Source organism: Arctopsyche grandis, chromosome 12 (assembly GCF_051622035.1).
Source record: "Arctopsyche grandis isolate Sample6627 chromosome 12, ASM5162203v2, whole genome shotgun sequence".
NCBI lineage: Eukaryota > Metazoa > Arthropoda > Insecta > Trichoptera > Hydropsychidae > Arctopsyche > Arctopsyche grandis.
The window spans coordinates 12,406,018-12,432,084 of record NC_135366.1 but is presented as its reverse complement, the minus strand read 5'-3'; the positions used below and the strand labels follow the sequence as shown (position 1 = coordinate 12,432,084).

At 34.0% G+C, this 26,067-nt stretch overlaps 3 protein-coding genes across 5 annotated transcripts in view; 1 reads left to right on the top strand and 2 right to left on the bottom strand.

Annotated features, from left to right (window-relative positions):
* LOC143920309 (myogenesis-regulating glycosidase-like) overlaps window positions 1-7,869 on the bottom strand; it is a 950,780-nt gene extending 942,911 nt beyond the window's left edge. The window contains exons 1-9 of the mRNA XM_077443137.1: window positions 7,805-7,869; window positions 7,601-7,726; window positions 7,276-7,482; window positions 6,542-7,202; window positions 6,250-6,442; window positions 6,061-6,170; window positions 5,715-5,970; window positions 5,480-5,636; window positions 5,117-5,408 (exon numbers count right to left, since the gene is read on the bottom strand). Coding sequence (XP_077299263.1) covers window positions 5,212-5,408; window positions 5,480-5,636; window positions 5,715-5,970; window positions 6,061-6,170; window positions 6,250-6,442; window positions 6,542-7,202; window positions 7,276-7,482; window positions 7,601-7,726; window positions 7,805-7,823 — 1,926 coding nt within the window. The 5' untranslated portion in view covers window positions 7,824-7,869 and the 3' untranslated portion in view covers window positions 5,117-5,211. The remainder of the gene's footprint in view (window positions 1-5,116; window positions 5,409-5,479; window positions 5,637-5,714; window positions 5,971-6,060; window positions 6,171-6,249; window positions 6,443-6,541; window positions 7,203-7,275; window positions 7,483-7,600; window positions 7,727-7,804) is intronic.
* Window positions 7,870-8,343: 474 nt separating this feature from the next.
* LOC143920433 (uncharacterized) lies at window positions 8,344-13,272 on the bottom strand. Its single transcript, XM_077443320.1, has 16 exons — window positions 13,244-13,272; window positions 12,603-12,766; window positions 12,318-12,465; window positions 12,103-12,229; window positions 11,920-12,027; window positions 11,760-11,841; window positions 11,558-11,673; window positions 10,205-10,406; window positions 9,899-10,125; window positions 9,650-9,804; window positions 9,402-9,581; window positions 9,231-9,328; window positions 9,033-9,148; window positions 8,712-8,894; window positions 8,457-8,633; window positions 8,344-8,382 (listed from the first exon to the last, which is right to left on the bottom strand). The coding sequence occupies exons 2-16, from the start codon at window positions 12,652-12,654 to the stop codon at window positions 8,344-8,346; spliced, it is 2,010 nt and encodes a 669-aa protein (XP_077299446.1). The 5' UTR covers window positions 12,655-12,766; window positions 13,244-13,272.
* A 4,284-nt stretch (window positions 13,273-17,556) lies between these two features.
* Window positions 17,557-26,067, top strand: part of gish (casein kinase I gish) — a 35,795-nt gene continuing 27,284 nt past the window's right edge. Inside the window, exons 1-2 of one of the 3 annotated variants that reach the window (XM_077443142.1) lie at window positions 17,557-18,086; window positions 22,230-22,545. In XM_077443142.1, the coding sequence (XP_077299268.1) occupies window positions 22,490-22,545 (56 nt within the window). In that variant the 5' untranslated portion in view covers window positions 17,557-18,086; window positions 22,230-22,489. The remainder of the gene's footprint in view (window positions 18,087-22,229; window positions 22,546-26,067) is intronic. The other 2 variants (XM_077443143.1, XM_077443144.1) reach the window with 2 other exon arrangements.

Sequence of the window (26,067 nt, the reverse complement as noted above, 5' to 3'; positions counted from 1 at the left end):
GTGTACGAGCAGGACAAAAGAGGATGCGGTATGACGTCACAGCATCCTCTTATATTCTACTCGCGCAAATGTAAATAAAGCTACGCGATAGAAACAGAGATATTTCCATTGCACGCCACTGATTTAAAAATGTGTGTGTCTGTCAGTCAAAATCTTGAGTTCGAATTTTCGCATAATCACAAAACTTCATCTATTGTTACTACGTACATACATATGTAGATAAAGTGAAAAATTGTGAATATTAAAAATACCTGTGACTCCGTAATTTAAATTATGCAGTGGATGTAATATAAAATTTTTATTTATATGAGGTGACGCCTTTCCTTGTTTGCATAAAAACCGTTCATTGTCCCAAAACTGTAAGCCGAAGATCGAAAAAATAAAAATGTAAAAACGGTACTTCAGCTCTGCTGATCATATTTATTGACAATTCAGAAACTAGCGGTTGTAAAATGTCAACATTCGAACGACGGGGTCAACGATTACTTCTTGCGAAATTTAAAAAAAAAATTGGAATTCGACCGAAGGTCATTGGAAATTCCAAACATTATATTTCAGTAAGTTGCATCCAATTACAATATATTACCGAGCCTATAAACCAGAAGCCTTTTTAATAACCGGTCATCGAATGACGAAATGATCTTTTAGCATTTGTTGAAAAATAAAGACGTCAAAGACCCAAAACCGACCATATTGTAATTTTCTCGTGCAATTTATTTGATAACCGTTTCAAGGATTGAAATAGTGTAAAACACTATCTATCGAATTAATGTTACTATGTATATATATTTATGTACATCAATTAATCCAAGTAGCTCCAGTTTGCATATTAATCGTTTTAAAATTGGCACGCACGAGCGGATTGCACACATTCTATTTTTTTTTTTCATTTGATTTTCCATTCGTTGTCATAATACCCATTGCAAAAGGCATACTCGAGTGTGCGATACGTGCATGATAAGCACACGAACCAGCGAAAATGATTACAAATGACGAGCAGAGAAAGTGCAATTACGAAACTGGCGAGCGAACATCTCTGTAATGCCAGCCCCAGTATCAAATCTTACGACACGAAATACCGCTTGCGATACCGTATCGCGGTATCGAAGAGGTTTGCTTGCTTTAATTGGAATTGAAATCTTCCGACAATTTATATTGCGATTAATTTTGCGTCATTACTGTCAATCTCATATTAAATAAACCCTTTCATAGCCAAGAGTACAAATTTTATTGCCTGTAGCGAGATGTTTACAGTGAAAGTAATATGTATGTACGTGATTTAGGGCGAAAACACACCGCACGGAACGTGGCACGTGGAAGTTCTCCTACATTTTTTCAAATATGGGATACACCGTTATCAATCACTATCAAGTAAGGTTAAATACAAGGATACAATTTTAGCGAAAACATTCCAGAGGGTCATTTTGGGACGACGCGTTCTGTCCGTTCCATGAATCTCCACGCTACATTTTTTTGCACGTTTAAAACTATCTAAAAAAAACCATGTGCCACATTCATCGCTGTGTGTTTTCGTCCTTAGTCTCCGTATCCACGTTGAGCTATAAAAATCGCGTATTTGTTTTATCAATATTATATTATACTCGACAACAAATGTTAGATTAGTAAATTAAGAAGAAATTTGTTTACTTTAAATAGGTTAAACCGGTGGGTTTACATAGGTTTTGGTGACAAAGTGGTTAAAATCAACGTGAAAAATAAAAAAATACTAACAAGAGAAAATACATAAATAAATATGAAAAATCGCTAAAAATGTGCAGTGTTATTATTAATAACACTGCAACAAAAAATCACGTTTTTTACTTACCGGAGTAGACACTAATCTATGTATCTTTACTAAGTTTGACCCAATGAATTCGAATATGACAATAACTTTTGTTGGCTTGCTCTCGTTTATAAGCGCTTACAAAATGTGTGCAATTTTGTATTTAATTCTTTAATTCCAAATCTAGAAATGCTGTGCCAAAATTAAGTATTAGAATTCAGATGTTTTTTCTATTGATTGGGATTTTTCATTGCCAAGAAAAATCATTGTCATATTCGAGTGGGTCAAACTTAGTAAAGATTGATTAGTTTCCGCTCCGATAACTTTTTTGTTGCTCAGTGTAATTAGATATGTACATACATATATTTGGCCATTTGGATTATAAAATCAATATAGATTATCATGTGGCCACAATGGTGTTCTAGTACAGTATTAATCGGTAACAGCTAGCTACTAATCGATAACACAATCACACCCATTTGAATTTCAGTCTCGAAATTCAGAAAATGTGTGCGGTGAGATGGATGAAAGTTGCGCAAAACAGAGACGAGTGGAAGCGTATTGGAGAGGCCTTCATCCAGCAGTGGATGGTGAATGGCTGTAGATGATGATGATGATGATGATATTAAAGTTTTACGACTCTTTGAAACTAATTATGAATATGTATATCGATATATGCAGCTTAAAAAAACATTTGCTTTATAGCTCGAATATATCAAGCTTATTAGTCAGCAATATAAACATACGATTGGTATACGATAAATGTATTATAATACCGATTGGCACGATAAAAAATAAAGATTCATTCGTAGAGATTTTTTGACGGCACCAATTTAGTCTTATACGATTGATTATAAAGGTATTTTCACACGGTGCAACACACATTCGATTGATAAATAGTCAATTACGAGCAATATGTCTCGAGGTGACGTAAAACGAACAATTTTAACCGGCCGCATAATTAAACGTCAAATGATTAATAACTAACTGTGCTAGTACATATTTTCAATTAAAATCGAACGGAAACGACGACGACCAATTTACGCAACTAAATTAAAATTGCAGTTAGATAATGATCGTATTTTTCAGTAAAAGTCTACATATTTCAAACACAGCACTGTATCATTTCAGCGTGCGGTGCAATTTTCAAGCTGCGATGCAAATGTGTGTCGCATCGTGTATGCTAATTAATTTAATATTTACGCACAGATTATATTTATGAAATCATATTTTCGCCAATCCGGTTTCGAGTGAAATTTTACATACATATACCATGCATTTTTTTTCTTTACGAAGTCACTGCTGACCCGCATCAAGTTTTAAAAGAAACTTTTTGAACAAGTGATCTGGGCTTTTGGTTCGCGGTTTGCGAGTGTTGTACAAGATAAGTCACATGCCGATGGCTTTCCAAGACGCACCCAATTACCACGTTGATGAATTACAATGGCCGGTGTCGACTGAGACTGATAATCATCAACATCAGCACCCGTGTGGCCTCTCGGACATTTGGAAAGTCAGGGGGGCTCTCGACCTCGATAGTAAAGATCCCTACGTGATGAATAATTCTCGCCATGAAAGTTTTAAGAATACGACAGGTTCTTTTAGAAATTAATCAATATTCTGTTCGGAATTTTGAAGATTTCGGTCTTTATAAACCAGCAGCACACACTAGTTGTTAGCATATAATGCTTTCGAACAAAGTGGTCACGGGTTCAATCCCACCGGTTGCTCCTTGCCAGACTTCGGATATCTGACTCCAGATCGATCGTTTCCTATCATAGTTTATTTGCCAATTTTCATTAAAACGGTTCCAACAAATTGACAACCTTTACCCGTTTTCTCGCAAAATTTCGAGTTTTTCAGCATCTCGAATTTCGCTGATTTGTATAAATGTTGCAAATTTGTCCATAGATGTCTCTGTGGATCGATGTTTGATTTTTAACAACGGAGTACTTTTGATTTTTAACAACAGGTTTCCCGAAATCCACGGAAACCATTAGGGTGACACCACAGCTTGCAATACATCTATATAATATTTGACTATAGCTAGCTTGTTTCACGTCAACATTTGGGTGAATACCAGTATATATATACATATTTCCTATGATTAATAACACTGTTCGATACGAAAAATGGTTCAGAGACGAAATATGACTTTTCTTATATGTATGTTAGATCTATGCCCAGTGAACACGAATTTGGTAATAAAAAATGTTGATTGGCTCAAGACTCGGAGATATATGTGTTTTTTAAATCGCGCGATTTTTCTATATCTTGGTGTTGTTCGGTCGATGTCTCAAAATCTGTCCATTTTCTGTTCAAAATGAATATTGGAATCTATAGTCCGGTATTTTATCTTTCAGTTGTAGTACTTTTCAGCTTTCAAATCTCTCTAAGTAGTCGTCCAGTTCAAAAATCAAATCTATCAAGTGTATAATTATAATCTGGAACTAATAAATTAAACAATTCCATTTCTACTGCAGTTTCAGAGTTTTTCACAATGATTGTATTGTTTCCTTACAATCTAGGAGAAAAATTTATGATTTATGTTTTTTTGTCTAAGCTTTTGAATTATGTAATTGATAGTCCTTATTTATTGATAAATATCCTATTTCAATGTCCAATCAGATCCCTCCGTAAATCTTTAATTATTTCACATTGTTTGTGAAATAATGAAAATATAACTTGTTCTATAATTGTATTTTCCTATGCTAGTTTTGTTTTTTTAATATGTTTTATTTTATTTTCATGTTATTATACACTTTATTATTTTTTGTTTAGCCTTATTGACGACTTGGAACTACTCTGTAATGTCAAATAATTAATGTAAATAATGTAAGTAAATAAATTAGTTCCTGTTCTACCAACTATTTCTGTATTTCGTTTTTTTTTCATATAGATCTTGCTCTTCTCTTAATAACATTCCTTCTCATATTGCTCTACATATGTATGTATATTATTACTTTTCTTGCTTTAAATTTCTATTATTTGGTCATTATTCTTAGTATCACATATGTATATCCCATATCTCCCACTATTCAAAGCTTTTCTTCTATGTTTTTATTTTATTTAATTCTTAAAATTTATTTTTAGAAACTTTTTTGGTATCAATGTACGATTTAATACTGTTTGTTACTGTTTTTAAAAAATAAATAAATAAATATACATAATACAATTTTTAATAAATATATAGTTTATAACAATATATAGTTACAGAAATATGTACATAATACAGACATATAATCACAATAAACTTTTGGAAGACGCTTTAAAATCATACACTTCAACTTCTACCATAAAGTATAGGACTTTATATTTTAAGCATATATGTACATATATATATGTATATAAAATGAAATAAATTTAATTATACATAGCATAATATTTCATTTTTTGGTTTTTACATATATTCATTATTGAAAGCAGTTTCAATTTGAAGATAAGCGGATAAAATACGGAAGAGTATCTAGAGGTGCAGAAAAATTTCTCAGCCAAGATCCACCCATGTACAAAGATTGATTATCTTCACCGTACATCCACACGCCACGCGGAAGATATATATCTCGAGTCACAGCACCTCTCTCTAAAACCGGTGCAACTAAAACGTCTTCACCAAGGAGATATTCTGAAAATGCATATAATTATTATTTAAAAATTCTAATAATAATACGTTTGGATTACATGCATGACAAATACCGTCATAATTTTTCAACGCGTCTTCATCAGTGGGGTCCAACCACCAAATAGGAGCGTTAGCCGGTGTTCCTACTGTTACAGATTGAATCATTGCATCACGGATCTTTTCAGCATACTCTGCATGCAGATTGGTAAATTTATGACTGATTTGAATTGTCTATAATTTAAAAATACGTTATTTTAATATTAATTTTCATTTCACAATGTAAATATTGTATATAAGTATGTATAGCACCTCATTGTCAAAATCCCAAGGAACAAAAGAGTATTGCATGTTGGGCATAAATGTATTTGCTTGGAGCCACCGTATGAAGAGTTCTTTACTTGGTTTTTCATTGTAACCATTGCCTCCAATCATATCTGGCAATACAAGTGGATATCCATTCATATTCATTTGGAGCAAAGTAGTAACTAGTGTCGGCAATCCATTGTCAAAAGTCCACAAGGTATCTTTATCGATCATGCGAACGAAAACAGGCAAATCTTGTGTTCTATATGAAGACAAATTTGTACATAAGTAGTACTTTTAGTACAATATGGATGTATAAAAAAAGAAATGAAAAATAGATATGTTATTATACCTTTGAGCAGAACGTACTTCTATCATGGAGCCAAATTCGGAAACAGCTCGTACATAATCTGCAGTGATGTGACCGGGATGTTCATGAATATCACCGGTTTGAACTGGGACCTTAAATTAAAATGTGTTCTTGCTGATAAAATTCTATGAAATTTTATTAGAAATCTTATTACACGTGTATTTTGCTTACCTGTGGAGTCCAACCAGATTCTCCAGCGTCGAATTTAAAACTGTCAAAATCATAAGTGTTTTTTAGATGTAAAATTTGTTTAATCCACCACGATCTTGCTTGGGGATTTGTAAAGTCGAAGTGTGAAGCCCTGCTACCATTATTATTCCACCAAGACGTAAAAATATCACCATCTTCAGTTGTGATTAAGTATCTGTTTTCATATTAAAATAATTTGCTATCATAAATTTCAAGATATAATTATATTGTACATACATATGTACATATATTATGCAATAATATTGATAATTACCCATTTTCTTTAGCTTCGGAATGCCATGGTTGGCAATTTTCATTTATGAAAGGATGTATCCACAAAGTAACTCTGAATCCGAGCGCTTTTAGGTCGGCAACAGTCTTTTTCATGTCAGGAAATTTTCTTGTATCTACAGTTAGAGAGCCATAGCATATTTCCCACAAATCATCAATTTCAAATTGGCTATTATTAAATCCATTATCGACAATTTCATTCGCAAATCCCATGACAATAGATTCATTGATGGGTCTGAAGAATCTCGCCCAAGTTGACCACACAGGATGTTGAATCATTCTAAAATCTGGGTAGCCAATGGGTTTACCGAGATAATGCTCAATAGCGTATAAATGACCCACTTTGGCATTTTCAGTAATAACTATATCATAAAAGAGTTCACTTGCACTTCTCGATTTTGAAAAAGGTTTCTTCACATCGGATATCAAGCACAGATGATTTGATAAAATATTATTCTGATCGACAAATAGCGGCACTCTTTTATCGACATATATTAGCGTGCCAACTGAATTTATCCAATATGGTTCTGTAACAGCGTTATTTTCGTCTTCTTTAGTTACATAGGAGTATTCTTTTAATGTCAGCTTTTCCACTGGCCAATATTGTTGCTTTTGTTCAGGACCACCAAACCAATGATGGGGATCTAAAAATGAATGAAAACAAAATAAATGAAAATAGGAATACGTGTATGTAAGGGCGAAAGTATAGAGACAAACCTAGTCTAAAGCAATCTTCTAGTCTTTCGTCAACGGGAGCAGACCATTCCAAAGATAATTTGATATGTTCGGCAGAAACAAACACTGTGATTTTTAATTGTATATTCACTTCATAAAAATCCAAAAATGCTAAATTTGTTGTTGATGATGAATTGTACTGTAAGCCAGTAGTTCTTCCAATGATACCCAAATATCTAATATCATTTTCTATAACAAAACAAGGTTAAAATCATAAATTAAAATAATTTAATACATAAAATTGTCAATGTGAATAAAATTAAAATTGTCAATGTATTAAGAAACAAATAAATAAATAAAAGTTAACCTCTCTGAACAGTCAATGAAATGCCAGCACTAGGAACATCTTTGAGTACAATGTTTATTCCATTTTCTGGATTTAATATAACATCACTCAATGCAGAATTTACAAAGAGAAGAACACCAAGTAAACCTACAGAGTACAGAATAAATTATTGATAAATAACGTTTAATTGAATAAAAATATAATAAGAAAAGAAATTGTAATAACCCAAAATAAACGTCTTCATTTTATCATTTGCTTGGCTCAATAATTGTTAACTTAATGATAACAATAAACTAAATGTAAGAGTATTTAAACCTAAATAAAAAATGAGATATGAAAAAAGATATCATCAAATTGTAATAATCAAACCAATTAGAGATCATTGTAGGTTGCTATCTTAATTGTCAAATATTGATCGATTGGGAAAAATTCTGAAAAAATAACAAAGATAAAATTGCTTGATAAGAAACTATGAAAAATAGATATCATTATGCATATGAAAATAATCTATAATTTTGTAATAATCACGCTGTATTCTTTGATTGGAATTACGATTACGAGAGTTAAATATGTGAGTGAATTACCATTATTTGAAATGTGGTTTTGCATCGATCAAATCCTTAATGTAAATATCGGACGTACGAAAGATATCGGAATTCTATTGTACATATACATATGAATAATATGTATGTGTTCGAGACCCCATTTTTTCACATGCTTCTTTTTTTGCAAGGGGTCAATTGGTTAATTATGTTATTTGACTATCATGAATTTCTATCTGAATTTGTAAATTTCAGCTTTTCCTAAAACAATTTATTCAGATTATAAAAAATAAAATTGAAATTATAAAATAATAAATATTAGTTAAAATGAGAACCATGAGTGATGAGTTCTCTTGTTTAAGATATAATGTTTCCATTTCAAGTTTTGAATATTCCAGCTTATGAAGCTTGAGTTGATGTTGGTAATCAATTTCCATTTGTTTTGCGGCATCTTTTAACTCCAGATACTTGTTACGGTAGTGCAGTTCAAATTCATCTCGTGCCGAGCAAAGCTAATACATTATTGAAGGTAAATAATAGCATGTTTAAAATACGATAATATTTATATAAGTGTAAGAACAAAAGAAAACCTTTCTTTCACGTTCACTTAATTGAATTTCTCGCAGTTTCAAATTTTCAACTATTTCTTTTAAGCTGCTTAGTAAAATTTGACTCTGTTCAACCTTTCCAAGTATTTTATTTTCATATTGAACTCGACATGTATCCCATTCATTTATTAACGAATTTAAATATTTTTCCTCTTTTTCTTTTAACTACGAAAGTAAAAAAAGCAAGTGGACGTTATTATATTTCCGCAAATATTTTACATATGTATGAAAAATATATTTTAATAATTAACTACTAAAAATAAAAACGAGTTGTTTTGAATATGTATATAATAAAATACTGACTTCTGATTTGAATAGTTCCTGTTGACATTCTTTCCAATCCTCCAGTTCGTTCACCACTTGCATGATGTTATTTTCAATTGTTCTAGGTGATAGATTATCTCTTCGATTCGTTGTATCTATAAAATTTCATAATATAAAATAAAAGATAAGTGACACGTAATCAGTATTAAATAACGTAAAGTTTGAATATATAATCACCATCTGTATAGTCGGTTCTTTTTGTGATTGACATTTTTTTAACAACATTTTTAGCATTGAGGTCACTTTTCCTACAATTAACATTTGACTCACCAACTCTGAAAATAAATATATATTAATAATTGTTATATACATACATATAATATAAATTATAGTATACCTTCTTCATACCTGTATGTACTTAATGATTCTAATTTATTTTTGGACACTCCATTCTGAACGCTTCCATTATTATCAATAGTTAAATTATCAAACATTTGATGACTGGATGGTGCTAGCAAATTAATTTTCTTCATGATAGCTTCAATATTGCTATCTAGGCTAATTGAACCCTCAATTTTATGTTCTGAACTGCAATTTTGTTAGTTTTGAAATTTATATAAAATATTTTTTTACGCATTAGAGAAAAATCAATTTACCTGGATGGTGGAATACTGATTAAGCCAGAATCAACTTCAAAACTATTATCGCTAAATTTTTTGGACAACTGTGATTGAATTTTATTTTGCTCCGCCTCAAGTTTTTCTTTGTAAGCTTCTTTTACATAATTGTTATCAATAATAGGATTTTCCATCTGTAATAAACATACATATACATAAATACTATCTATATTTATGTACATTACAAACAAAAAAATGAAAGCATAAATTAATCTTCATTATACGCACATTATCAGGATTCATATTTTTCAAATTATTTACATATTTTAGTGTTACTTCTAAATCTATGTATGGTTTTCTTCCTTTAGAATCTTCAGGTATATCACCAGTTTTACTACTGATGAGAAAACACTTTTCTTTGTAAGTATAAGCTTTTGAATCGTTACAAAAATTTTCTAGAAAATTGCTTAACTCGTCAGTTGGCAGCATTTGTCTAATATCAAAACAGCATACTCCTAAATAAATTGAATCAATTAAATTACACAGTACTTAATATTACAAAACTGTTTAGCAAAATTTAGAATGTCTAATTACCTATGTCTTCATTATCACTGCTAAGTTTTATAACAGCATACGGTGAATTTTTAAAATATAAGGATAAAGTAGACAAATTTGTTTTAATAACTATGGTGATAAAACTTTGACTCTCACGTTTGCTTTCAATTTTCAAAACCTGAGAAAATATCAGCAGTGTGAAAAACATATTGCCAATCTTCTCTGAACTACGAGGTGAAATCTAAAAAAATATAAAATTTAAAATATACCACATATAAAGTAAACAATACAGAGCAGAGTAACTATGCAAGATAATTGCTAATATTATGAATTGTTGGAAAAAAAATATAACAAATTAATTAAAGCCTAAATTAGAAGATCAATATCCAAATGTTTATTAGCATTCAAATAAATAATTTTAACCCTTTGGCTGCTACGAGGTTTTTCAATGTCCAAGCGAAAAATGCTAACATTTGTAATTATTTTGAAAAAAAATAAATATAATATTTTTTTTTACATACTTACTTCGCCGAACACTCGTAATTTTTATAATACTTTATATACATTTTTAAGAAGCAGTCGTGGACTCGTGTTCTCTCTTTCTGTCTTGCTTTTACATGCGTGCGTGCGAAAGAGATACCTACATATATACACTAAATAAGTTTTGACAATTGTTTTCCGACGCTTTATTCTTTTCAATAATCTATTTTTAGATATCGATGTATCCTTACAACATGCGATATATTCGAAACAGGTAGCGGTCTTTCTCTCTTTCTTTCTTGGTTTTAATTGTGTACGTATGAGCGAGACACACAAGGATGCGAAGTTTCTAATAATCAAATAATTTTTCAACATGTATCATAAACATTTTGTATGCATTTCAGTTGCATTTGATTGATTGCATGAATTCGTGACGTCTCGTGACCTATATAATTGAAAGCGGATTTCTATTGTTTTTTGCCATTTATTTTAACTCTGCAAAATGATATCGGACAGTGAAAGTGATGAAAGCGAAATAATAGCTCCTCGCCGAGGAACTCGACAAATCAGCAGCTCTACTGATTCTGAAAATGGATTTATCGACAATAATCAATTCCCAAGTAATAACTCCTTATATGACATTGACAATGAACCCGAAATTTACTTTGATGATGAACCCGAAATTGAAGAGCTTTTATTTAAAAAATTGATAAATATTTATAAAGCTTGATTGAAAAATAAATATAAATACGTATATAAAAAAAATGTTTCGTGCCACTGATGCGCTGGTGGCTCAAAGAAAGTATTGAAATACGACAATTAATGACGTCAACAACGATCGTCGTAGCAATCTTCGCCGATTTCAAAACAACGATTTATCGTTGTTGTAGCAGTCAAAGGGTTAAAACTAACAATATTAAGATAATCATGTTTTGCAATATTCAGCTCAATTTCAAATATATCCTGACAATCATCACCAATCCCAATTTCAATCATTTTAGAAGAGAGGCATATCCTTGGAACAATAGCTAAAATCGAAATTTTCAATTAAATTCGAATTGTGTATACAAGAGAAATTTTAATTAATATGATAACAGTAAAACAAACATTAAACCTTTTGATGTCTGTTTTTGATCGGAATTTTGTGTCATCGGAATATTTTTCTTTTCATCACAACGAACATCTGATATCATTGGCTAAAAATATATTAAAAACACAATTTGGAATTGAGACAAAAATGTACATACATATATCAGTACATATAAAATACTTACACATTCCAAAATATTAGCGCAATCATCAGTAAACAAACTCAAATAAAGTTGTGGATTTGAAGATTTTCCTTCAAATTTTACACCTAGTAATTTGTGCCAAGAATAATTCTGAAATATATATAAAAATTAACACAAAATACGATATAATGTTTATCAAACATAAAACTAATTTTCATAACATACTCCATTTTGATTTACACACGTTTTTGCCGATAATAGACTTAGCAATATGTATCCAACTTGTTGCTTTCGACCCGCAGCTTTACCAGAGTTTACTTCAACTTTAATAGGTATATTTCGTTGGCAAAGTCTACATAAAAGAAATAGGATTAAATCTAAATCGAAATTTACATATCAATTTATTTGTAGTACGAAGTAGATATTATCAAAAATTATACTTATTAAATGTTTCTTTTTCTGTTTCCCATATCAACTTTGATTCAAATACTGGATTGTGACATGATTGAATGGGATCCGTTTCAAGTGTGTGATCGACAAGTGAACAAGAAATAACGATGGGCTGCTTCAAAAAGTTAAATCCAAGACCTAAATAAGCGCCAAAAATGTATGAATAGTAGGTTAGAATTTGGTAATGCTATTTAGTGTTAAAAAAAGGGTAATTATAATTTGTATTCGATAATACAGAAGGCGATCAAATAACGAAAGACAGTTACTGTACTCACCTTTTTGTATATTAAGAATAAGGCGAAAAGTTGATTCATTAGGATGCTCCATGACAGCTGGGTATAGACGCCGTTACCATGACAACAAGTACACGCATTTTGAAAATTGGCCGTGGGTAAGCATTTGAGTGGTTTAGGAATTGCACACTAATTTATTCAACTTTCTGTATATATTTAAGGAAATATTGTTTAAGCAGTTTGATTATATTGGGGATTACATGATTATATTAAATTAAAAAGATTTAAAATTATGCAAAATAAGACAAAACATACTAATCGGTTATAAGGTGAATATAAAAATAAAATAAATATTTAGGTATGTTTAATTTAAATTTATCCAACATGGAATCAAAGAAAATTATCCAAAGGAGTCGGGTGAAACGTGAGATAATGTGCAATGATTTATCATCAGCTGGCTGAATAGTAGAAAAGTAGCGACAACGGGTTATCAGCAGCTGGCGTGAGTCATATATACTAAGGTGCAACACTGGATTTAACTATGTAATGTCGTATTATTGTTGATTTTGGAAAGCAATATTCATAAATAACTTTTATTTACTTATAATTAAAGTTAAAATGTAATCATATTTGAATGAAAACGCATATTTAATATATAAAATTGATATAGTGGAATACTGCACCTTATTCTATCTAGTTCACAATTTGTGGTGAAGTTTCATTAACCTTTTACAGTACAGCCACCTGATAAAATAGCTTACGATACACGCATGGGTTCGGTGATTACTAGTCAAATGTGAACCGGTCACAGGACAACCGGTCGCTCTAGATCGGTCACACGTGATCACCCGCCACACTAAAACTGGTCACACCCTAAAACTGGTCACGAGAAAATTGGTCACACCCTAAAATCGGTCAAACAGTTTTATCGTGACCGATTTTAGGGTGTGACCAGTTTTAGTGTGACGGGTGATCACGTGTGACCGATCTAGAGCGACTGGTTGTCCTGTGACCGGTTCACATATGACTAGTAGTCCGTTTACCACACGCATGATATCTTTCAATTAACTTTTAAACAAATTAACACGTACTTATCTCAAGCTTATTTACTATTTTAATACATACTATCTACAAAATTAATACATACTTATCGCAAGCTGAAATTTTTGATGAATTTAAATTGTGTAATTTATCGAAAAAGCTTAATTCTTTAAATGTATATATTTATTACTATATGTTTTACCCGGCTTCGCTCGGTATTTGTAATATAAACAGCTTAAACATGGCGAATCTAATAGTAAATATACATTTGTTTTTTTATTAAATTTATTTGAATCGAAAAAAAAAATCGAATCGTCGTCACAGAAACTTTCCCAACAATTCCTAACCAAAAAAACTTACGTACAAAGTCTCTTTCAAAATTATATATAATAGTATATTTTTTGTTGTAAATATAATTGCTTTATTCTTAATTTTCAAAAATTTTACTGCTAAATACTAAATCATAAAAAAATAAGCAGATTGGACAATATTTATTAAGAATAGTAAATATATTACAACATATTTACGTAAATTTATTTGTATTTACATATATCTAAAGTCTCCCTGAATCTCAAAGAAACAGCATAATTTAAAAAGAACGAAAAATAAAAAGGGTTAGGTTGGAAATTCGAAATGAACGAGGACGTAAGTATTATATGTATGTATATTGTGACCATGTACTGTAAAAAATTATAGAGTAGTCGGTTACTTAAAAAAAGTCGTATTTTATTTGTTTATATTATATTTTACTATAAATAATTTGTCATTCAAAAATGGACCACCAATCCCCATTTGATTTAATTAAAAGGGCGCAGCTTAATGATTTTTATGAAAACAAATAATGTAAAATGTCTATTTATAATAATATAATTGTAGGCGCTCTAGGAAATTATCTAGTTTGGGTCGCCACCTTTGTTGGGACCTACTTTAATTCTTTCTCGACCGTCACATTAAATAGTCGGGTGTTAAACCACCGTCATTTCATTCCTTATAATTATGAACTTAGCATCTCTAATGTTCTCAGGAAGGGCGTTATAATTTTGAACACCCCTGTGGAAAACATTTCTTGCAGTTCTTGCTTTTGTGGCGGCTCGCTTATACGACATGGTCGAGTTTGGTTGCCTTCCTGCGAGTGGGGACCAACCCGGCTGGGTTCGGAGAGCTACTACTCATTCTGTCTTCAGCTGTCATATAATAAACACGTGCATTAACATGCCAGTCGTCTCATTCGTTCATCCTCCATACTGGTGACCCCCGACATCGAGCCACGCAGCCTCGATCAATTTCAACATGCCGCTCATCCCTGCCTCGCCGAGCCAGGCGGGGAAGCTACCCGCCGCGCCCCCATCGCCATCAACACGCGTCGCGGCCCGCGGGTGACAATAAACGAGCAGACACGGCTACCTACCTATCTACCTATCGACTGGAGTCCAGCCACAACGTCGATGACAGGTGCTTTAAAAAATGGGGGAGCGAATGAGACGACGATCTTGACAGCTGGATGTGGAGTCATGCGCGATCCACTACACATAGAACGGTCATCCAGCACCACAAGACATACACCACCTCAGCACCATCATCATCATCATCATCAAGGCCCCGTCCGTCCCCACGAGCGTCGTCACGCCGAGACGGGCGGTAGCGCTACAACACCTCCACGAGCCACAACGACTCACAGTCCAGCTCGGAGTATCATCAACCACATCGATGCCCCTGCCGCCCCCGCCGCCCCACCAACCGACATCAGCCTCGGAAGAGCGGCGCCGCCGCAGCATCGCATCGCATCGGCGCGACCATCGGACCACCCACCGTCCTGCTCGCGACGTCACCGCCCTCGAATCTACCGACCATTCAGGGCGGTACACCTATGTACACAGCGGATGACCCACGTCAACAATTTTTTTTCTCCCCACGTAATAATTTTTTTCTCTTTGTGTAACAATAATTTTTTTTCTTTTGTAAAATTTGTTTCTTTGTAATTTTGGTATCGCTGATGCTGGGGGGGGAGTGATGTGGCGGCTCGCTTATACGACATGGTCGAGTTTGGTTGCCTTCCTGCGAGTGGGGACCAACCCGGCTGGGTTCGGAGAGCTACTACTCACTCTGTCTTCAGCTGTCATATAATAAACACGTGCATTAACATGCCAGTCGTCTCATTCGTTCATCCTCCATACTTTCTTAACTCTACCTATAATTAATTTATTCCTATTCCTAGTTTTATTATAATGCATATCTCTATTTATATCTAGGTGATAGTTTATAAGTGCTTAATTTAAAACTATTTCTAATATTCAACCATTTCAATTCATCTAACATACTCCAAACATTTTTACGTTTCTTCACATCCAAAATTGCACGCATTGCCTTATTTTGCATTTTTTATACTTTATCAATGCTCAATCCACTAAATAGATTGAGTACTGTGGCACCGTTTACAGTATGAAGCCGTACAATACGATTATATACATATTATCGGGGCTGTGGAGTCGGAGTCGGAGTCGGAGTCGAAGTTGTAATCGACACCGACTCCGTTTTAGTATTTTCTTTATTTCAGTTTGTGTCAACTAGTGTCTCTAATTATATTTTAACCATGGTTTTAAATTACAGTATAAATAAAATCCTTGAATTGGACGTATTTTGATGTGTTAATATACTGTGGCGGCTCGCTTATACGACATGGTCGAGTTTGGTTGCCTTCCTGCGAGTGGGGACCAACTCGGCTGGGTTCGGAGAGCCGCTACTCACTCTGCCTTTAGCTGTCATATAATAAACACGTGCATTAACATGCCAGTCGTCTCATTCGTTCATCCCCCATAATACCATATGTTCATTTTTTTTTTTTAATTGATTTGTTTGTCTATGAAATTCATACACATACACTTAGAATATACTTACTTTGTATTTATACCTATTTAATTACCAATAATTTAATAAATTGGAAGGCATGTCAATTTTTAGCGATTTTTTTATTCTTTTAATTTTATATATTTTGAATATCGTTTTTATTTTTATTACTAATAATTTTATACGTTTGCAAGAAAAGTCGATCTTACTAAAATCATTCAAATTGGAGTCGAACTTTGTTGTCGGAAGTCAGAGTCGAATCATTACAAAAAGTCGGAGTCAGAGTCAGTAAATTTTGATTTGACTCCACCATAGATATATAATACACATAGATGGGCCCTGACGCGTGATTTTGGTCGGAGATCTTGTCATCACTAACTGAGGGGTGCGGGGGGTTCAACTAGCTGGGAAGTTGGGAAAAAAAAGGTTTTTTTCCCTACGACGCAGCGGTCGGCGTTTTTTTCACTTCCCCGCTAGTTAAACCCCCCGCACTCCTCAGTTAGTGACGACAAAATCTCCGCATATCTATCGACAAGATCTCCGCAATTGACCTTTCCTACTTCGAAGCTACCTACTGAGAGAAAGTGTGCATGCGCCAAAAGGGAGACCAGTATAAAGCGTGAGGGCGGATCTATGTATTATACATATATGGATTCCACAGTCCTTTTTTATACTTGTCATATTTCAATTTTAGCAACTTTTTTAAATTATATAATCGGCGTGCATTTTGAGAATTAGCTTTCAATCTTTATAAACGCCCAAATACTTAATATTATCTACTACTTCTACCATTAGTCTCATCCATAACCGGCAAGCAATTGCGGTAATCGGAGGAGAGGCCCGAAACCGAGAAGATCCATTTTGAAATAGTTGGCCGTAAGTTGACGAACGTCAGGTTGGTAACGATTAGTTTGAAATGTTATTCATTTATTTCGGAAGAGACGAAAGAGGAGGGTCGAAATTTTCGCAAGGATACTAAATCGTCGTCTGATGTATGAAAGGTAGGATTAGAGCCGGTGGAAAGGGAGCGGAGAAGGTTTGCAGTTTTGGTAATTGGGCGCGAGGTGCGACGCGTCGTGTATGGCGGGTGCCGTGTGGAAAGTAGGCGTGTGGTGTAGTGCGGGCTTCGGCGGCGGCGGGCGCGGGCGGTCTCGCTCCACCGCAGTGGTGTGGTCGTGCGGTGCCGCCGCCCCACTCGTCATCAGTACCCGGTGCTCGGTGCTCGGTGCTCGGTACTCGGTACTCGGTGCTCGGTGCCCGGTGCCCGGCGCTCGCGAGCCCCCGTCGCGCCTCGCCCCCCCGTCCGAGCGGAGGCTCCGGTCGGCACGCGTCGCCCGGCCGACGATCCCAACCGAGTCTGAGCGCGAGTGCGAGTGCGAGTGCGAGCGTGAGTGCGATTACTAGTCGGGCATCAACTCGCCGGTGTCGGTCGGCCGCTCTGATCGACCCCCCGCCCCCGCCCCGTGCCCCGCGCCCGCGCCCCGTCCGCCTCTCGGTCGTTTCCGCTCGCCATCCATCTCGTTCCCGAGTCGCAGCCGAAGCCGCAGCCCAGCTCCGGCCCCGGCCCCCGCCCCCGCCGCCGCAGTCCCGCGAGCATCTGTCACCTGTCAGTGTCTCCGGCGGTGGCGCTGCGCCCCCCAGGTGCGTCCGATCGATAGCCCACACCCCGCCCCGCCACTCCCCGCCTCTCTCCCACACCCCCTCCCCCCTCCACGCCCCTCTCCCCTGCTGAGTTTGACGTTTCCGTCGACCCCCCCCCCTCCGCCCCGCCCCGCCCGGCTTCCCCTCGCCCTCGCCACGCGCGCACACTGTATTACGATTGTCGAAATCAGCCATATAAACAATTGCATTCTTCTACACTTTTTACAATTCCAAGTCTATGCGTCCGATGGGGGAAAATTCGTCCCATTATGTATTACAGGTTTTTCACTCCAAATTCAATATTTTTCATTTGAAATAAAATATTTCAAAAATTGAATAAAACCATTGCATGGATTTAATAAATTTTATAAAGTGCATTTCTCTGTTTGTATGTATGTAACTATTGTCGGTTCGTAGAATCCGTGACGTCAAATTTAATAAAAAAACAAATGAGTATTCAAATAAATTTCAATAAAACAAAACTATTCAAATAAATTTCAATAAAACAAAACTATTCAAATAAATTTCAATAAAACAAAACTATTTAAATAAATTTAATAAAATGTTTACTATTAGATTAGCTGTTTATATTACAAATAGCGAGCGATGCCGGGTAAAACCACTAGTGTAATATATATTTAATCTTCTCTTTTTCCTGTTTTATATATTTTCAAGTTACCAATTTTCATAATATAAATTTATATATAAACGAAAATAAATTTATTAAAATAAATATTCATCTGTTTAATTAAATTTTTTAAATATTTAGCTTGGAATGAAAAATATTGAATTTGATTTGTGAAATATTGAATTTGGAGTGAAAAACCCGTATATATGGCCTATTATGATTCACGCACGGTGTATTTTCGTTGTCAATGTCAAAATTTAAACAAAAGAAAAAAACTTTTTTTAAAAATTATCATGCTTGTATAAAGTTTCAGTTCGTTCTTTTAAAACGGCTTAAGAAATGAAGTAAAAATAAATTAAGACCTACATATAAGGGAAGTACTACTACTACTCCCTGTTGACTTAAAAATTTACCATATTTCAATTACTAGTATAGGGGTGCCATTTCATATAATTTTTTACAGGAACAAGTCAAAAATATAACCAGTTTGATGGTTATTCTCATTCTAAGGAGAGGTTGAAATCTATTAAAAATTGTAAAATGTTATATTTTCATCAATAAAATTTTTAAATAGTAAAATAATTATACTACGAAGAGATTTAAATATAAACAAATGTATGTATATTTATAAAACATTAGATAAGATAAAGATCATTTGAAAATATTGAACGTAAAATAAAAGTTGTTATATGTATGTAGAAAATAAAAATTAAATCAATGTAATGTTATTACGATGATAATTTAGGAATCATAAAATAGATTTTTTTTAAGAAAAGATCGACATGGCATTTAAAATGTTTTCTGTCGGCTTAAACTCGATCGATTACATTTGAATTCATAATGTTTCATCAAACGGTATAGATATTCCTGGAAAAGTCTAGGGGGGAGGACTACTGACACCCCCAATCTCCAAAACGCATAGACACATTAAAACATTTTTAAATGAAATCAGTGACTGATTGCGATTACAGATTATTTATTATGTTTACTTTTGTTGGTGGTGATGTATATGGGTGCAAAATTTAGGCACTGAGCGCCAAAATGTTACATAAAGTCCAATGCTTTCTAAGAGGTACGTATGTATGTATGTTCAGCATAACAAAGATGGGATATGGAGTATGTGGGTGAGAAGTATGATGAGGGTAGTTGATGTGGTCGAGCGATTGTAGGAATTGACATGGTAATGGGTGGGTCACATAGTTAGAGAATGGACGAAATAAGTGCTCGAATGGTATCGCAGAAAACGTAATAGGGTGCAAGGGAGATGGGTGGATGAGATTATAAAAATGTGTGTGTTTGAGACCAATGAGGATAGCTCAGATCAGATGTGAATGGAGGCGTGTCGGAGAGACCTTCAAGTGGATGGGGAATAGCTGTAGATGATGTAGATAGTAATAAAAATTATACATATAATTGAATGCATTTAAAATCCCACTCATTTTATATGGGTCATTTTTATTCAAATCAATTTTTCTTTATATGTAAGGTTACAATGCTCAATGGAAGCCGTTTTTGATTTGGGTTCAACATTTTTTAATGTAACAGTTTTTGAAAGTAAAATAAATGTGATTATTTTAGGAAATAAATTCAACAGTTAGTTTTTTCAATGAATGGTCAGTAAACTTCTTTTTGACAAATAGGCGATAGTCAAACATTCTGTCACTTATAATATAACTTACTGATTGTGGTTAGAGCTCATCCATTTACTGATAGTTTTAATATAAGTGGTTTGAGTCTATTTTTTTTTAAATTTAAAATAGTACTAAAATTCTGTTTTTTTTATACAACGTTCATTAGTTCTGCAAAACCTGTTAGATATCAAAACATAGATAAAGTAAAAAGTTATATTTTTAGTTTGCGTAGTACGAATATTCTGTCTTAAATTTTGGGTATATTTATATCACACAGTAGATTTTATTATCACTCTCTGTTCACTGACTCACAATAGTTTTTTTATTGATATTTTTTGGTGAAAATAGGTCTTTTCGTAGTGTGTAGGTAAAATAAGTAATTACATTTATAATGTTCATAATTCAAAATAGTAAAATTTTGTTCATAGTAAGTATCGTGGGGTCAATGATTTGATATAATTATGTCATAATGTTCAAAACTATAAATTTATTGTGTTTCATAAATTGTTAATATGCAGTTAGTTAATCTTAAGTGATTCGAAAATCCCATTTTTAAATGTTTAAAATTGTTTCAAAATATTTTAGTTTGCATCGATCGGTGTATTATAAATAAAATGACGCACATATCTATATGTTAAATTCCAAATATTCTAATGTGAATTACATCAATTAAAAATTCACCTTTAAGAGTTAAATTTTAACTTAAAATACTAATTTTTGGTCTAGAACTTTAACAAACATCGAATATCTTTGATTGAGAGATATAACTCAATTTTTCATATTTGTGTTAGGTTTAATGCTTTCATAATACATATAGATAGTTTAAACATGCATATCATTAATGATAAAGTTCAAAACTTATATTCTCTTGCTTCCACACATGTCACCGATTGATTGTATTGTATTATCTTATATTTCCAATATATAGATAATAATATGTATCATAAACGATCGCTATGTATGTATTGTATAAAGAATTCTTTATGCTTGTGAAATTTCGGATGATTTAATCTACTACTTCATGACTTCAATCGTTGAACATTCATCATAATACAATTGTTCGCCACATACATACTATATGCAATTATAATGTTGGGAAATTAAAAATGTAGACTTAGTAATAAAAGTACTACAATACTCGCATCCGATGGTATTCAATGTACCTTTATAATATGTATGTTTATTTGAGTGTCACGTTTGATATTACTGACTTTCACTATTGTGTAAATCGTTTATGTACAATTTTGTTAATGTCTACATAATCCGTCGTTCCAAATTTATTATGATGGAGCATAAAAGCCGATCTGGAATACCTTGAAGTTTGCAATAGTCTTCTGACTTTGAAGTTCTACAGTTATATCATGGGTATTATCAAAATTAATCTCTTCAAATGTCATGCGTATCTCTCTACAAATACGTTAAGTTGATAATTAGATTAAGTTATTTTCGCGAACATATTACATATATTTCAATTGTTGACACAATTTATAAAAGTACAGTACATCTGAATTTAAGCCATCTTTTTTCATTTATTCACAGCGAATGTTGAAATACATTTGATATTTCTTTATATAATTGAGGTCATACTTTCATACATATCATCAACTGAAGTACATACATGCATAGTATAGTTGATGACCCATTTTGTACTTTGATTTAGTTTATTTTTTTTTCACCCGAATATTGGTATGGAATTCAAACGTCATTGTATAATTTTATAAACACTCGATATGTAATCTGTGATGCTTATCGTCGACGCATAGGCTATTTTTGGAATTGTAAAAAGCAAAATTCTTCGATTTCGACAATTGCACACATGAATTGAGTCAAAAACTTTAAGTGCATTGTGGTGTGTGTGTGTGTGTTTTTTTGTTCCTGTTACAGGTGAATTTACACGCATATAATATTAATAAGTAAATTTGTATAAGACTGTATTTAAATGGACGATGATACTCAGATAATGGATTGTCACATCTGTAGTGAGATTACTTGTGCTAAGTGGATTCGGTAACAGGCTTCCGAGGAGTCGTGCATAGGTTATGTGTACAGTTGTGTGCGCCTCTTCAACAGGGCATGGCGGTGAAGTGAGACTGGATGAGCAGAGTCGTCGTCATCGTCGTCGTCGCACACTGTGAGCTTATATTATGAATAAGCGAGAGGGCAACCGTGAACGTCAGGCCGAGGAGAAGAGAGCTACCGGGTTAGTCTTCCAACTCTATCAATCATCATTTACAATTGTATTTTGTTTGTTTACGTTTTTATGTTTGTTATATACATATTTTTAAATAGCTATTAAGTATTTGGATGAACGGACTGATGAATCAAATTATTTTTTGGTGATTATTTTTGTATGACTGAATTTAAAATATATTTATATTATTTATAGTTTTTTTTTGTGTACCATCATTGTTCAATGTTTTGTAATTTTATTTTTGGTATTTTATTATTATATGTATGTAATCGCAATTTATTTTATTTGTATGTGTATATGTATATATGTATGTAATATCGATTGTTTTATTTTTCGTTTCGTACTCGTGTAACAATCGCAATAATAATTGCATTATTTTTGTCCTACCATTCATTCAAAAGGAACATTTTCCAGATAACGTTTTTATCATATAAGTGGCAAGTTTATATGTAAACATTTACAAGCCAAAGTGTAGTGTTACGTTTGTTCCGTATTTGTGTTGGGGTTCTTTTTTTTTTTTTTTGAAGTTTCATTTTGATAAACCACTTCACATGCTCCTCACTCAACACAGGTGAATCATTCGCTTGAGAAGTTTCGGACAGATTGTGCAATTCGAGTGAAATTTCTTCTCTGAGTTGAAACGCTCTCGTGTTCTGACCGCTCCCTCCTGCTCTGGATAATATTACTGACAGTTTAACGGTTGAGCTCGCAGACAGGGCTAGTGTTATCAATCTTGACATTATGCTATAACACCTTTGCCCAAGAAGCGTTGACCTTTCTGCTCGCTTTACACTTTTCTTATCGCGTAATCGTCAACTCGAAAGGGCCGGGTCGGTTGTACGACAAGTCAAGATGCAACCTGCTGCTGCACTAGTTAAAAAGAAAAAAAACAAGTAAATCTTCGAAAGGCAAATTCACATCGTGTGAATTGACGGATGATTTGCTACGTCATCGCGGTCGCTTGCAAGTGCATGCTTGTAAACGCCATTCACCAAATACACCACAACCCAACACAACACGTGGATGGTTGCATTCAAATTTTACATTTTATTTTACATATGTATATACATATCCCGGAAAAGCCTAACAGGTAAACCCCGATGCGCCTTCCTGGCCAATTACGAACATCCATATAATTTTGTTTTACATTAGCAAAGCATCATAGAGACATCTATGAATAAAATTTTGATAAACTTACATTTTCGGAGCATTTTTTTTTATAAATCGTCAAATATTGACATGCTGGAAGACTCAAAATTTGCGAGACATTTATCCCTTTGAATGCTGACCAACGCCGATTGGCATTTTGCCGACAAGTCCATGAGCCTGAAAAACGCCGATAGGCGTTGTATTTTGAGCATATATAAAGTAAACAAAAATGCTACCCGCTAAGCCTTTCCAGGTAGCATTAAAAAACTGCATTCACCATGGGTCGTGTAATCCGTGTTATTCATTTGTCAACGTTTATAAAGACTGGTTTACACCGGAATTTCTAAATTTATATCCATAGCGGAATTTCCCGATGGAAATCCCTAACTGCTGACTATTTTAGATTGTGAGCATTACATTTTAACAACAATGAAGAAGATGGAACTATTTTTGGAAAAATACATTCATTAATAGGCTTCTTTTGTTTAATTTATATTGTTGCAAGATATAGTCTAAACACACCTTAACAAAACTCGAAATCCTCGGCAGTAGTGATAATTACGTTATAATTTTAGACGTCAGCACTCAAAGGGTTATGGACAAATTTGCAGCATTTTTATACCAATCGGCGAAATTCAAGATGCTGAAAACTCGAAAATTGCGAGAAATGGGGGGGGTGTAAAGGTAGCCAATTTGTTGGATCCATTTCAATGAAAATCAGATAAATTAACAAACTCTGATAGGAAACGATTGAACTGGAGTCACAAACCAAGGTCTGGTCAGCGGCGGCCGGTGGGACTCGAACCCCAGACCACTATGTTGGAAAACATATATGCTAACCACGCTGCTGGACTAGTGGTTAATGTTATACATATTATTGCTTGGAGGTATCCTTACGAGATTCAGCCGGAGGTTTTGTTACGTAAAGTGTTGGAGGGTTTCAGTGCCGGGTGCAGCACACCCTCCTCTCGCCTCGGTGGGTTGCGTGACTTTCCCCATACCTCATCCACCCACCTGGGTTATAGTACCTCAGGTTTTTGATTTTTCACCCGCGTGTTTCGCTGCGATTCCACACGCTCAATTCGCACACACACACACACACACACACACACACACACACATGCATACGTACATTCTTCAGAACGATCGATTATCCGGAGACTTCCGTTTTCCTTCGTCCGTCGTTGAGGTTTTGGTGGGATTGAAAGCGTGTGCTTTCTTTCCTCTTGCTCTATTTCTCCTCGACGCCACGTTTCGGCGGGCGAGAAATCCCGAGAGTGTGTTCCGCTCGGTGACGCAACATTTCCCCCTAATTTCTGGTCGGAAAACGCAAGAATGGATGGAGCTAATCTCGGGGATTTCCTGTCATTTTATCTTATATGTATGTAGATTCGACGAGTGTGGTATTGTTTTGGATCGGGTTATCTCGATCGCTCCCTCGCGAGAATGTGATAAGGATGTAGTTGCACATTATGATAATTAAGTATCGATTATTTTTCTGCGTGAAAATACTCGCGGCTCTAATCTGAAATAATAGACCTATTCATTTTTCAAACTTGACCTTTTCTTTAGTAATGTTTAACTCGCGTTTGAAAGTGATCGATATTTCATTTTCAGTCTAAATCAGATGTTTTTGCTTTCACCCTGAAATCATGGCCCTGTCCTCGCTTTGTAGGCCTCATTTAATATTCCCCCCCCCCCCATAAAAACGTCATTATTTAAAGATATGTACACAGATAGCGTCAAAATAATCGGATTTTTTTTGTTTTTTTATGGTAAAACTGGTGATTTAAAAAAATAAATATTACAATTATCAGAAGTTGACAAAAAAACACACATATTCAAAGTCACATGCTCTTGGCCGCAAAGGCTATGCGTGCTGAAACCGCTAGCGTCAATAGCCTCGAGCTTGGTTCGTGTATCAATAATGCCGTTTCAAAACCATCTTTAAAATATCAACGGGCACAGCTCTAGTGAAATTATAATGTGTAATTGCGTTCATTTAAATATGCTTACAATGTATGTATGACGTAAATTTGCCTTATTAAAAAAAGTAGAAACCTTGCTAATTTTTTTCAACTTTTCAACTGGCGTAGTCTAATTTGGTTCCAAAATTATTTCATTGAAATCAATAAAATAAACACGCTATTTTAGCGTTAAGATATTCCGTTCAAAACATAATAGTTGATGTTAATTCTGGTCTTCCTCGATAAGCGCTAATTATGAAACTTTTGATGAAAAACTTGCAAGGTGCAGTATATATTATTTATTCCATTGGATTGTTATTTGAATTTTAATTGATTTTGCAATGAAGATATCGTTCCATTTTATTTATAGGCGAGCTTAGTGAGTGTTTGCGAAATGAAAATTTCAATACAATCT

Coding starts and splice junctions, on each gene's coding strand:
- LOC143920433 (XM_077443320.1), bottom strand. CDS start 12,654: ATGGAGCATCCTAATGAATCAACTTTTCGCCTTATTCTTAATATACAA. Junction 8,895..9,032: donor AGGAACTATTCAAATCAGAA/GTCAGTATTTTA, acceptor TTACTTTCGTAG/TTAAAAGAAAAAGAGGAAAA. Junction 8,383..8,456: donor AAGAGAACTCATCACTCATG/GTTCTCATTTTA, acceptor AAATTGTTTTAG/GAAAAGCTGAAATTTACAAA.